Consider the following 15,000-nt stretch of genomic DNA (forward strand, 5'->3'; position numbering starts at 1 on the left):
TCTTCCAGTCCCTGTTCTAGGATGTCTTCTAGTCCCTGTTCTGGAATGTGTTTTAGTCCCTCTTCTAGAATGTCTTCCAGTCCCTGTTCTACAATGTCTTCTAGACCCTGTTCTGTAATGTCTAGTCCCTGTTGTATAATGTATTCTAGTCCCTGTTCTAGAATATCTTCTAGTCCCTGTTCTACAATGTCTTCTAGTCCCTGTTCTGGAATGTCTAGTCCCTGTTCTACAGCGTATTCTAGTCCCTGTTCTGGAATGTCTATTCCCTGTTCCTGCAATGTATTCTAGTCCCTGTTCTAGTCCCTGTTCCAGAATGTTTTATTCTCCCTGTTCTACAATGTCTTGTAGTCCCTGTTCTGGAATGTCTAGTCCCTGTTCTACAATATCTTCTAGTCGCTGTTCTGGAATGTCTAGTCCCTGTTCTACAATGTCTTCTAGTTGCTGTTCTGGAATGTCTAGTCCCTGTTCTACAATGTCTTCTAGTCCCGGTTCTAGCATGTGTTCATGTCCCTGTTCTAGAATGTGCTCTAGTCTCTGCTCTAGACTGTGTTTTAGTCCCTGTTCTGGAATATCTAGTCCATGTTCTAGGATGTCTTCTAGTCCCTGTTCTAGTATGTGTTTTAGTCCCTGTTCTAGAATGTGTTTTAGTCCCTGATCTAGAATTTCTTCTAGTCCCTGTTCAAGAATATCTTCTAGTCCCTGTTCTAGAACACCTTCTAGTCCGTGTTCTATGATGTCTTCTAGTCCCTGTTCTCATCCCTGTTCTAGAATATCTTCTTGTCCCTGTTCTAGAATGTCTTCTATTCCCTGTTCTAGAATGTCTTCTAGTCCCTGTTCTAGAATATCTTCTAGTCCCTGTTCTCATCCCTGTTCTAGAATATATTCTAGTCCCTGTTCTAGAATGTGTTTTAGTCCCTGTTCTAGAATATCTTCTAGTCCCTGTCCAAGGATGTCTTCTAGTCCCTGTTCTAGAATGTCTTCTAGTGCCTGTTCTAGAATATCTTCTAGTCCCTGTTCTAGAATGTGTTTTAGTCCCTGTTCTAGAATGTCTCCTAGTCCCTGTTCTAGAATGTCTTCTAGTCCCTGTTCTGGAATGTCTACTCCCTGTCCTAGTCCCTGTTCTAGAATATATTCTAGTCCCTGTTCTAGAATGTCTTCTAGTCCCTGTTCTAGAATAACTTCTAGTCCCTGTTCTTCGATGTCTTCTAGTCCCTGTTCTAGAATATCTTCTAGTCCCTGTTCTAGAATATCTTCTAGTCCTTGTTCTGGAATGTCTTCTAGTCCCTGTTCTGGAATATCTTCTAGTCCCTGTTCTAGAATGTGTTTTGAGTCCCTGTTCCATGTACAGTCTGTTGGTCAAGGCAAAGTCTCTTCCTCTAGTCTTTTAATGGTCGGTTTTGCATTAGGAGTCATTGGTCTTTTCCAACAATTGTAACAATCAAATCACTGATCATGAATTTGATTCATCAGTCATCATTGAAAAGAGATCTGTTTGTTTCAGTGCTGGATATGAAATCTGTTTTGATGAGAGGCGGCACAATTACAGCCTGAATATGTCATTGTTGTTCAAAACTCCGTTGTATCCCAGCCATGTGGTGTATGAAACTCTCTGTTCATTGTCTTCCTCTGCTATAACATTTACAAAAATAAATAGATAATGAAACACTGCAGGTCTCAAACAAGAGAGCAATCCCCCCCCCCCCCCCCCCAAGTCATAAACAGCCTACCAAATGGCACCCTATTCCCTGCATAGGGCACTTATTTCCACCAGAACTCTGGTGAAACATAGAGCACTACGTAGAGAACAGGGTGGCATTGGAGACTCACCTGTAAGACCTGTCCCTGAAGCACAGCATCTCTGGAGGAGTCAATGTGGCCCCCTGGCGGCCTTTTGCTGTCTCTATGATATACACAGCCAGCAGGCATGTGAAGAAAACCTGTTATTTTTCTTCTGCCTACCTACTCTACAGACCACTACAGACCACTACAGACCACTACAATACACTATAATAGTACCTTACAGACCACTACAGACCACCACAGACCAATTACAGACCACTACAGGCAACTACAATAGTACACTTTAGACCTCTACAGACCAATTACAGACCAATTACAGACAACTACAGACCAATTACAGACCACTACAGACCACTTCAATACACTACAATGGTCCACTACAGACCACTACAGACCACTTCAATGCACTACAGTGGTCCACTACAGACCACTACAGACCAATTACAGACCACCACAGTCCACTACATACCACTACAAACCACTACAGAACAAGTACAGACCACTGCAGACCAATAACAGATAACTTCAATACACTACAATAGTCCACTACATACCAATTACAGACCACTGCAGATCACGTACCACTTCAATAGTCCACTACAGAACACTACAGACCACTACAGTCCACTGCATACCAATTACAGACCACTGCAGATCAATTACGTACCACTTCAATACACTACAACAGTCCACTATAGACCACTACAGTCCACTACAGTACACTATTGTCCACTAAGGTACACTATTGTCCACTACAGACTGCTACAGTCCACTACAGACCACTACAGACCACTACAGTCCACTACAGACCACTACAGTCCACTACAGACCACTACAGTCCACTACAGTACATTACAGTTTACTACAGACCACTACAGTCCACTGCAGACCACTACAGTCCATTACAGTCCACTACAGACCACTACAGTCCACTACAGTCCACTGCAGTCCACTACAGACCACTACAGTCCACTACAGACCAATACAGTCCACTACAGACCACTACAGTCCACTACAGTCCATTACAGTTTACTACAGATCACTACAGTCCATTATAGTCCACTACAGACCACTACAGACCACTACAGTCCACTACAGTCCACTGCAGACCACTACAGTCCATTACAGTCCACTACAGACCACTACAGACCACTACAGTCCACTACAGTCCACTGCAGACCACTACAGTCCATTACAGTCCACTACAGACCACTAAAGTCCACTACAGTCCATTACAGTCCACTACAGACCACTACATACCACTACAGTCCACTGCAGACCACTACAGTCCATTACAGTCCACTACAGTCTATTACATTCCATTACAGACCACTACAGACCACTGCAGTCCACTACAGACCACTACAGTCCACTACAGTCCACTGCAGTCCACTACAGACCACTACAGACCACTACAGTCCACTGCAGTCCACTACAGACCACTACAGTCCACTACAGTCCACTGCAGTCCACTACAGACCACTACAGTCCACTACAGACCACTACAGACCACTACAGACCACTACAGACCACTACAGTCCACTACAGTCCACTACAGTCCATTACAGACCATTACAGTCTACTACAGTCCATTACAGACCACTACAGACCACTACAGACCACTACAGACCATTACAGTCCACTACAGTCCATTTACAGACCACTACAGACCGCTACAGTCCACTACAGACCACTACAGTCCACTACAGTCCATTACAGACCATTACAGTCTACTACAGTCCATTACAGACCACTACAGACCACTACAGTCCACTACAGACCACTACAGACCATTACAGACCACTACAGACTACTACAGACCACTACGGACCACTACAGTCCACTACAGTCCACTACAGTCTATTATAGTCCACTACAGTCCACTATTACAGATCACTACAGACCACTACAGGCCATTACATACCACTACATATCACTACAGACCACTACAGTCCACTACAGACCACTACAGACCACTACATTCCACTACAGTCCACTACAGACCACTACAATAGTACATTTGGGGGGGATATCTTTTTTTGCTAGATAATAATTGGATATTGAGAAGTCACTGGGGAGCCCTTTGTAGAATTTCTGCCAGAGAGACAGTGACAGACAGACAGACAGACAGACAGACAGACAGAGAAACAGACAGAGAAACAGACAGAGAAACAGACAGACAGACAGACAGAGAAACATAGAGACAGACAGACAGAGAAACATAGAGACAGACAGACAGACAGAGAAACATAGAGACAGACAGAGACAGACAGGCAGACATACAGACAGACAGACAGACAGACAGAGAAACATAGAGACAGACAGAGAGTTTGGAGTAGCAGCCAGAGGCTCTTCACCTAAGAGGCTCAGTCATTCTCCATGGCTTTCGCAAGCTGCCTGTGTGTTTTGGTGCTGGGGGGGGGGGGGGGGGGGGGGGGGAAGGCATTCAAGGCAAGCACAAAATTCTACTCTTCTCCTCTCAAACGCATGGTTTCCAATTGCCTATGATTGGTTGGTGCTTAGGACTGTATCCTGAGATAGACTGACTACAGTACAGCCTGCTGCTCCGCACAGTACTGTCAGATCCCAGGATCTCCATTCAGACTCAAGATACAACGTGAAATGTGAATTACTGCGTTCTTAATAAAATACCTAACTCTTCCTTAGATTAGTTTGAACACTGTAAATGTAACGGCATTCTTCTCCATTCTCCCTTTTCTCTGTTCTACAGGTCGCCATGGAGACGGAAGCTACTGGCCCTCTGACAACAACCTGATTGATAGGAGCAGTCTGAACGGTAAGCACCCTCGACGACCCACAATGCATTGCTGCCGAACAGCCTTAATTGCTCCCTATTGTAGCGGGGGGGGGGGAGGGGGGGGGGGGGGGGGGGGTTACGGCCATGTGACATGCCCAGAGTTATCTCTACCAGACCTGGGGTTGACATCTTTCAAATGTTGTCACTGTTTTGCTTTAGGTCGGGGTTGGTACTTTTACTCACATTGGTTCAATTGCAACAGGCAAGCTCAATCAATCCCAGAGTAAAGTCATTTTGAAGATTTGAAATAGTGTTTGAACCCAGGCCTGGCTGTTCATGTCCGGGGTTAGCTGTGGTTAACTGAGGAATAGGTGTAAAAGTCTGTAGGGAGTCAGACTAGGTCTGACTGTTGACTGGCTCTGTGTTACACTCTCTCTCTCACACACACACACACACACACACACACACACACACACACACACACACACACACACACACACACACACACACACACACACACACACACACACACATACACACAGACACACACACATGGTCTGGAAGTTGCAGCAGGATTTATTCCGTACTGTGAGTATGACAGGTCTACAGAGAGAGACCATAACAGGTCTAGTCTATAGAGAGAGACCATGACAGGTCTAGTCTATAGAGAGAGACCATGACAGGTCTACAGAGAGAGACCATGACAGGTCTACAGAGAGAGACTATGGCAGGTCTACAGAGAGAGACCATAACAGGTCTAGTCTATAGAGAGAGACCATAACAGGTCTAGTCTATAGAGAGAGACCATGACAGGTCTAGTCTATAGAGAGAGACCATGACAGGTCTACAGAGAGAGACCATAACAGGTCTAGTCTATAGAGAGAGACCATAACAGGTCTAGTCTATAGAGAGAGACCATGATAGGTCTAGTCTATAGAGAGAGACCATAACAGGTCTACAGAGAGAGACCATAACAGGTCTAGTCTACAGAGAGAGACCATAACAGGTCTAGTCTATAGAGAGAGACCATAACAGGTCTAGTCTATAGAGAGAGACCATAACAGGTCTAGTCTATAGAGAGAGACCATAACAGGTCTAGTCTACAGAGAGAGACCATAACAGGTCTAGTCTATAGAGAGAGACCATGACAGGTCTACAGAGAGAGACAATGACAGGTCTACAGAGAGAGACCATAACAGGTCTAGTCTATAGAGAGAGACCATGACAGGTCTAGTCTATAGAGAGAGACCATGACAGGTCTAGTCTACAGAGAGAGACCATAACAGGTCTACAGAGAGAGACCATGACAGGTCTAGTCTATAGAGAGAGACCATAACAGGTCTATAGAGAGAGACCATGACAGGTCTAGTCTATAGAGAGAGACCATGACAGGTCTACAGAGAGAGACAATGACAGGTCTACAGAGAGAGACCATAACAGGTCTAGTCTATAGAGAGAGACCATGACAGGTCTAGTCTATAGAGAGAGACCATGACAGGTCTAGTCTATAGAGAGAGACCATGACAGGTCTATAGAGAGAGACCATGACAGGTCTAGTCTATAGAGAGAGACCATGACAGGTCTACAGAGAGAGACAATGACAGGTCTACAGAGAGAGACCATAACAGGTCTAGTCTATAGAGAGAGACCATGACAGGTCTAGTCTATAGAGAGAGACCATAACAGGTCTAGTCTATAGAGAGAGACCATGACAGGTCTAGTCTACAGAGAGAGACCATAACAGGTCTACAGAGAGAGACCATGACAGGTCTAGTCTATAGAGAGAGACCATAACAGGTCTAGTCTACAGAGAGAGACCATAACAGGTCTATAGAGAGAGACCATGACAGGTCTAGTCTATAGAGAGAGACCATGACAGGTCTACAGAGAGAGACAATGACAGGTCTACAGAGAGAGACCATAACAGGTCTAGTCTATAGAGAGAGACCATGACAGGTCTAGTCTATAGAGAGAGACCATGACAGGTCTAGTCTATAGAGAGAGACCATGACAGGTCTATAGAGAGAGACCATGACAGGTCTAGTCTATAGAGAGAGACCATGACAGGTCTACAGAGAGAGACAATGACAGGTCTACAGAGAGAGACCATAACAGGTCTAGTCTATAGAGAGAGACCATGACATGTCTAGTCTATAGAGAGAGACCATAACAGGTCTATAGAGAGAGACCATGACAGGTCTAGTCTATAGAGAGAGACCATGACAGGTCTACAGAGAGAGACAATGACAGGTCTACAGAGAGAGACCATAACAGGTCTAGTCTATAGAGAGAGACCATGACAGGTCTAGTCTATAGAGAGAGACCATGACAGGTCTAGTCTATAGAGAGAGACCATGACAGGTCTAGTCTATAGAGAGAGACCATGACAGGTCTAGTCTATAGAGAGAGACCATGACAGGTCTACAGAGAGAGACCATGACAGGTCTTGTCTATAGAGAGAGACCATGACAGGTCTACAGAGAGAGACAATGACAGGTCTACAGAGAGAGACCATGACAGGTCTAGTATATAGAGAGAGACCATGACAGGTCTAGTCTACAGAGAGAGACCATAACAGGTCTAGTCTATAGAGAGAGACCATGACAGGTCTAGTCTATAGAGAGAGACCATGACAGGTCTACAGAGAGAGACCATAACAGGTCTAGTCTATAGAGAGAGACCATGACAGGTCTAGTCTATAGAGAGAGACCATGACAGGTCTACAGAGAGAGACCATAACAGGTCTAGTCTATAGAGAGAGACCATAACAGGTCTAGTCTATAGAGAGAGACCATGACAGGTCTAGTCTATAGAGAGAGACCATAACAGGTCTAGTCTATAGAGAGAGACCATAACAGGTCTATAGAGAGAGACCATGACAGGTCTAGTCTATAGAGAGAGACCATGACAGGTCTACAGAGAGAGACAATGACAGGTCTACAGAGAGAGACCATAACAGGTCTAGTCTATAGAGAGAGACCATGACAGGTCTAGTCTATAGAGAGAGACCATGACAGGTCTAGTCTATAGAGAGAGACCATGACAGGTCTATAGAGAGAGACCATGACAGGTCTAGTCTATAGAGAGAGACCATGACAGGTCTACAGAGAGAGACAATGACAAGTCTACAGAGAGAGACCATAACAGGTCTAGTCTATAGAGAGAGACCATGACAGGTCTAGTCTATAGAGAGAGACCATAACAGGTCTATAGAGAGAGACCATGACAGGTCTAGTCTATAGAGAGAGACCATGACAGGTCTACAGAGAGAGACTATGACAGGTCTACAGAGAGAGACCATAACAGGTCTAGTCTATAGAGAGAGACCATGACAGGTCTAGTCTATAGAGAGAGACCATGACAGGTCTAGTCTATAGAGAGAGACCATGACAGGTCTAGTCTATAGAGAGAGACCATGACAGGTCTAGTCTATAGAGAGAGACCATGACAGGTCTACAGAGAGAGACCATGACAGGTCTTGTCTATAGAGAGAGACCATGACAGGTCTACAGAGAGAGACAATGACAGGTCTACAGAGAGAGACCATGACAGGTCTAGTCTATAGAGAGAGACCATGACAGGTCTAGTCTACAGAGAGAGACTATGACAGGTCTATAGAGAGAGACCATGACAGGTCTAGTCTACAGAGAGAGACCATGACAGGTCTACAGAGAGAGAGACCATGACAGGTCTACAGAGAGAGAGACCATGACAGGTCTACAGAGAGAGACCATGACAGGTCTACAGAGAGAGACTATGACAGGTCTACAGAGAGAGAGACCATGACAGGTCTACAGAGAGAGACTATGACAGGTCTACAGAGAGAGACCATGACAGGTCTACAGAGAGAGACCATGACAGGTCAATAGAGAGAGACTATGACAGGTCTATAGAGAGAGACTATGACAGGTCTACAGAGAGAGAGACCATGACAGGTCTACAGAGAGAGACTATGACAGGTCAATAGAGAGAGACCATGACAGGTCTACAGAGAGAGACTATGACAGGTCTACAGAGAGAGACCATGACAGGTCTACAGATAGAGACTATGACAGGTCTACAGAGAGAGACCATGACAGGTCTACAGAGAGAGACTATGACAGGTCTACAGAGAGAGACCATGACAGGTCTACAGAGAGAGAGACCATGACAGGTCAATAGAGAGAGACTATGACAGGTCTATAGAGAGAGACTATGACAGGTCTACAGAGAGAGACCATGACAGGTCTACAGAGAGAGACTATGACAGGTCAATAGAGAGAGACCATGACAGGTCTACAGAGAGAGACCATGACAGGTCTACAGAGAGAGACTATGACAGGTCTACAGAGAGAGACCATGACAGGTCTACAGAGAGAGACTATGACAGGTCTACAGAGAGAGACCATGACAGGTCAATAGAGAGAGACCATGACAGGTCTACAGAGAGAGACCATGACAGGTCTACAGAGAGAGACTATGACAGGTCTACAGAGAGAGACCATGACAGGTCTACAGAGAGAGACTATGACAGGTCTACAGAGAGAGACCATGACAGGTCTACAGAGAGAGACTATGACAGGTCTACAGAGAGAGACTATGACAGGTCTACAGAGAGAGACTATGACAGGTCTACAGAGAGTGACCATGACAGGTCTACAGAGAGAGACCATGACAGGTCTGGGAACAGATGGTAATATTGGAAGGCTATAGCAGGTCTGGGAACAGTTAATAATATTGGAAGGCTATAGCAGGTCTGGGAACACATGGTAATATAGGTTAAGATGGTAATACAAGCATTTCGCTACACTCGCATTAACATCTGCTAACCATGTGTATGTAACCAATAACATCTGCTAACCATGTGACCAATAACATCTGCTAACCATGTGTATGTGACAAATAAAATTTGATTTGATTTAATGGGAAGTCTATAGCAAGTCTGGGAACAGATGGTAATATAGGTTAATGGGAAGGCTATAGCAGGTCTAGGAACAGATGTTAATATAGGTTAATGGGAAGTCTGTAGCAGGTCTGGGAACTGTAGACTAGCTGATTTTACAGTAGGGAGCCGTTTCCAGGTCTGAGAACTGTAGATTTGCGTATTTTACAGTAGGGAGCCGTTTCCAGGTCTGAGAACTGTAGACTAGTTGATTTTACAGTAGGGAGCCGTTTCCCTTCAATTTCTTGCCAGACGAAGACTCTGTACACACGCACACAAACGCACGCACACACACACACACACACACACACACACACACACACACACACACACACACACACACACACACACACACACACACACACACACACACACACACACACACACACACACACACACACACACTGCAATCTGTGGAGATGTCTCTGTGGGGAAATCTGTGTCTTAACTAAGGAGCACCAGATAATCACAGGCTGCAGGTTTATTAGCAGGAGAACGGCTAGAGGGAGATGAGGAGAGGGAGAGAGGAGGGTGGAGGGAGATGAGGAGAGGGAGAGAGGAGGGTGGAGGGAGATGAGGAGAGGGAGAGAGGAGGGTGGAGGGAGATGAGGGAAGGGAGAGAGGAGGGTGGAGGGAGATGAAGAGAGGGAGGGAGGAGGGTGGAGGGAGATGAAGAGAGGGAGAGAGGAGGGTGGAGGGAGATGAAGAGAGGGAGGGAGGAGGGTGGAGGGAGATGAAGAGAGAGAGAGAGGAAGGTGGAGGGAGATGAGGAGAGGGAGAGAGGAAGGTGGAGGGAGATGAGGAGAGGGAGAGAGGAGGGTGGAGGGAGATGAGGAGAGGGAGAGAGGAAGGTGGAGGGAGATGAGGAGAGGGAGAGAGGAAGGTGCAGGGAGATGAAGAGAGGGAGGGAGGAAGGTGGAGGGAGATGAGGAGAGGGAGAGAGGAAGGTGGAGGGAGATGAAGAGAGGGAGGGAGGAAGGTGGAGGGAGATGAAGAGAGGGAAGGAGGGAGATGAAGAGAGGGAGATGAAGAGAGGGTGATTAAGAGAGGGAGATTAAGAGAGGGGTGGAGGAAGGTGGAGGGAGATGAGGAGGAGGAGGGTGGAGGGAGATGAGGAGAGGGAGAGAGAGAGATGATGAGTGGATGGGAGGAGGGTGGAGGGAGATGAAGAGAGGGAAGGAGGAGGTTGGAGGGGATGAGGAGAGGGAGGGAGGAGGGTGGAGCGAGATACCATAACCCTACACAACACCACTATACTACACCACACTACTATACTACACCACCACCACCCTACACCACACCACTATACTACACCACCACCACCCTACACCACACCACTATACTACACCACACCAATATACTACACCACCACCACCCTACACCACACCACAAAACAACACCACATAATTATACTACACCACACCACTATACTACACCACACCAATATACTACACCACCACCACCCTACACCACACCACTATACTACACCACGCCACTATACTACACCACACCACTATACTACACCACACCACTATACTACACCACACCACTATACTACACCACGCCACTATACTACACCACACCACTATACTACACCACACCACTATACTACACCACACCACTATACTACACCACGCCACTATACTACACCACACCACTATACTACACCACACCACTATACTACACCACCACCACCCCACACCACTATACTACACCACACCAATATACTACACCACCACCACCCTACACCACACCACTATACTACACCACACCACTATACTACACCACGCCACTATACTACACCACACCACTATACTACACCACACCACTATACTACACCACACCACTATACTACACCACACCACTATACTACATCACAACACTATACTACACCACACCACTATACTACACCACACCACTATACTAAACCATGCCACTATACTACACCACACCACTATACTACACCACGCCACTATACTACACCACCACCACCCCACACCACTATACTACACCACACCACTATACTACACCACACCACCACCACCCCACACCACTATACTACACCACACCACTATACTACACCACACCACTATACTACACCACACCACCACCACCCCACACCACTATACTACACCACACCACTATACTACACCACACCACTATACTACACTACACCACTATACTACACCACACCGCTATACTACACCACACCACTATACATCACCACACCACTATACTACACCACACCACTATACTACACCACACCACTATACTACACCACACCACTATACTACACCACACCACTATACTACACCACCACCACCCCACGCCATACCACTATACTACACCACACCACTATACTACACCACCACCACCCCACACCACACCACTATACTACACCACACCACTATACTACACTACATCACTATACTACACCACCACCACCCTACACCACTATACTACACCACACCACTATACTACACCACCACCACCCTACACCACACCACTATACTACACTACATCACTATACTACACCACCACCAACCTACACCACTATACTACACCACACCACTATACTACACCACCACCACCCTACACCACACCACTATACTACACCACACCACTATACTACACCACACCACTATACTACACCACCACCACCCTACACCACACCACTATACTACACCACACCACTATACTACACCACACCAATATACTACACCACCACCACCCTACACCACACCACTATACTACACCACACCACTATACTACACCACGCCACTATACTACACCACCACCACCCCACACCACTATACTACGCCACACCACTATACTACACCACACCACCACCACCCCACACCACTATACTACACCACACCACCACCACACCACACCACTATACTACACCACACCACTATACTACACCACACCACTATACTACACTACACCACTATACTAGACCACACCACTATACTACACCACACCACTATACATCACCACACCACTATACTACACCACACCACTATACTACACCACACCACTATACTACACCACACCACTATACTACACCACACCACTATACTACACCACCACCACCCCACACCACACCACTATACTACACCACGCCACTATACTACAACACACCACTATACTACACCACCACCACCCCACACCACACCACTATACTACACCACCACCACCCCACACCACACCACTATACTACAACACACCACTATACTACACTACATCACTATACTACACCACCACCACCCTACACCACTATACTACACCACCACCACCCTACACCACACCACTATACTACACCACACCACTATACTACACCACCACCACCCCACACCACACCACTATACTACACCACACCACTATACTACACCACACCACTATACTACACTACATCACTATACTACACCACATCACTATACTACACCACCACCACCCCACACCACACCACTATACTACACCACCACCACCCCACACCACACCACTATTCTACACCACACCACTATACTACACTACACCACTATACTACACCACACCACTATACTACACCACCACCACCCTACACCACACCACTATACTACACCACACCACTATACTACACCACACCACTATACTACACCACCACCACCCCACACCACACCACTATACTACACCACACCACTATACTACACCACACCACTATACTACACCACCACCACCCCACACCACACCACTATACTACACCACACCACTATACTACACCACGCCACTATACTACACCACCACCACCCCACACCACTATACTACACCACACCACTATACTACACTACATCACTAAACTACACCACACCACTATACTACACCACCCCACTATACTACACCACACCACTATACTACACCACACCACTATACTACACCACCACCACCCTACACCACACCACTATACTACACCACACCACTATACTACACCACACCACTATACTACACTACATCACTATACTACACCACACCACTATACTACACCACCCCACTATACTACACCACACCACTATACTACACCACACCACTATACTACACCACCACCACACCACTATACTACACCACACCACTGTACTACACTACATCACTATACTACACCACATCACTATACTACACCACCACCACCCTACACCACATCACTATACTACACCACCACCACCCTACACCACATCATTATACTACACCACACCACTATACTACACTACATCACTATACTACACCACATCACTATACTACACTACATCACTATACTACACCACACCACTATACTACACCACCACCACCCCACACCACTATACTACACCACACCGCTATACTACACCACCACCACCCTACACCACTATACTACACCACCACCACCCCACACCACACCACTATACTACACCACAACACTATACTACACCACCACCACCCCACACCACACCACTATACTACACCACCACATTACCACCAACACACGCTGTAATCTGGGTGTTGGCAGAACATCTCCTAGATCCGTCGCGACTCGCTGGAATGACAGCGTGCTCACTGACCCGCCACAATGCCTGCTGGGATGAATTAGGAAGTAGTCGTGTGGCTTCTGTCTGTTCTTCTGATTGGAGCAGATGGTCGAGCCATCCGGCCCGTCGCCTTCCAGCGTGGTAGAGGTCAGAGTTCACTGACGGAGCACAGACCTCCGTGTAATATCTTTGTTCTCCAGGGACACGAGCAGCGAGCAGTGTGAGAATGGTACCCTATTGCTTTAGACCATCCAGTCTGCACATACAGTATACTGTCAAATAGGGTGCCATTTTGGTGACAGAGCCCCCCACTTCCAACTGTGCCGTAGGTGTGTGCAGTAAGTGTGCCAGCTGGATGTCAAGGATAGTCACCCCATTTACGCTGCGTCTGAGACGGGCTGAGACCACAGCGAGCAGTGTGAGAATGATAGTGACCCCTGAGTGACGGGCTGAGAGCCGGGATTGGTCAGGTGTTGTGGGACAGAGAGTCATATTATTTGTCTGTCTGTGTTCTCTTTGTCTCTACTAAACATTCTTAGAATGTCCTCAGATGTTCTAGAAGGTATAAATGTTCTCAGATGTTCTAGAAGGTATAAATTATCATAGATGTTCTAGAAGGTATAAATGTTCATAGATGTTCTAGAGGGTATAAATGTTCATAGATGTTCTAGAAGGTATAAATGTTCATAGATGTTCTAGAAGGTATAAATGTCCTCAGATGTTCTAGAAGGTATAAATGTCCTCAGATGTTCTAGAAGGTATAAATGCTCTCAGATATTCTAGAAGGTATAAATGTCCTCAGATGTTCTAGAAGGTATAAATGTCCTCAGATGTTCTAGAAGGTATAATGTCCTCAGATGTTCTAGAAGGTATAAATGTCCTCAGATGTTCTAGAAGGCATAAATGTTCATAGATGTTCTAGAAGGTATAACGTTATGTTGTTATACTTTTTTTTTCATACAATCACTAGCTCGGATAAATTA

General features: G+C 46.2%; 1 protein-coding gene across 1 annotated transcript in view; it reads left to right on the forward strand.

Moving 5' to 3' along the window:
* LOC139421845 (DCC netrin 1 receptor) overlaps window positions 1-15,000 on the forward strand; it is a 729,366-nt gene that overhangs the window by 630,547 nt on the left and 83,819 nt on the right. The window contains exon 22 of the mRNA XM_071172971.1: window positions 4,532-4,597. Within this exon, the coding sequence (XP_071029072.1) occupies window positions 4,532-4,597 (66 nt within the window). The remainder of the gene's footprint in view (window positions 1-4,531; window positions 4,598-15,000) is intronic.

The sequence above is a fragment of the Oncorhynchus clarkii genome, chromosome 12 (genome assembly GCF_045791955.1).
Source record: "Oncorhynchus clarkii lewisi isolate Uvic-CL-2024 chromosome 12, UVic_Ocla_1.0, whole genome shotgun sequence".
NCBI lineage: Eukaryota > Metazoa > Chordata > Actinopteri > Salmoniformes > Salmonidae > Oncorhynchus > Oncorhynchus clarkii.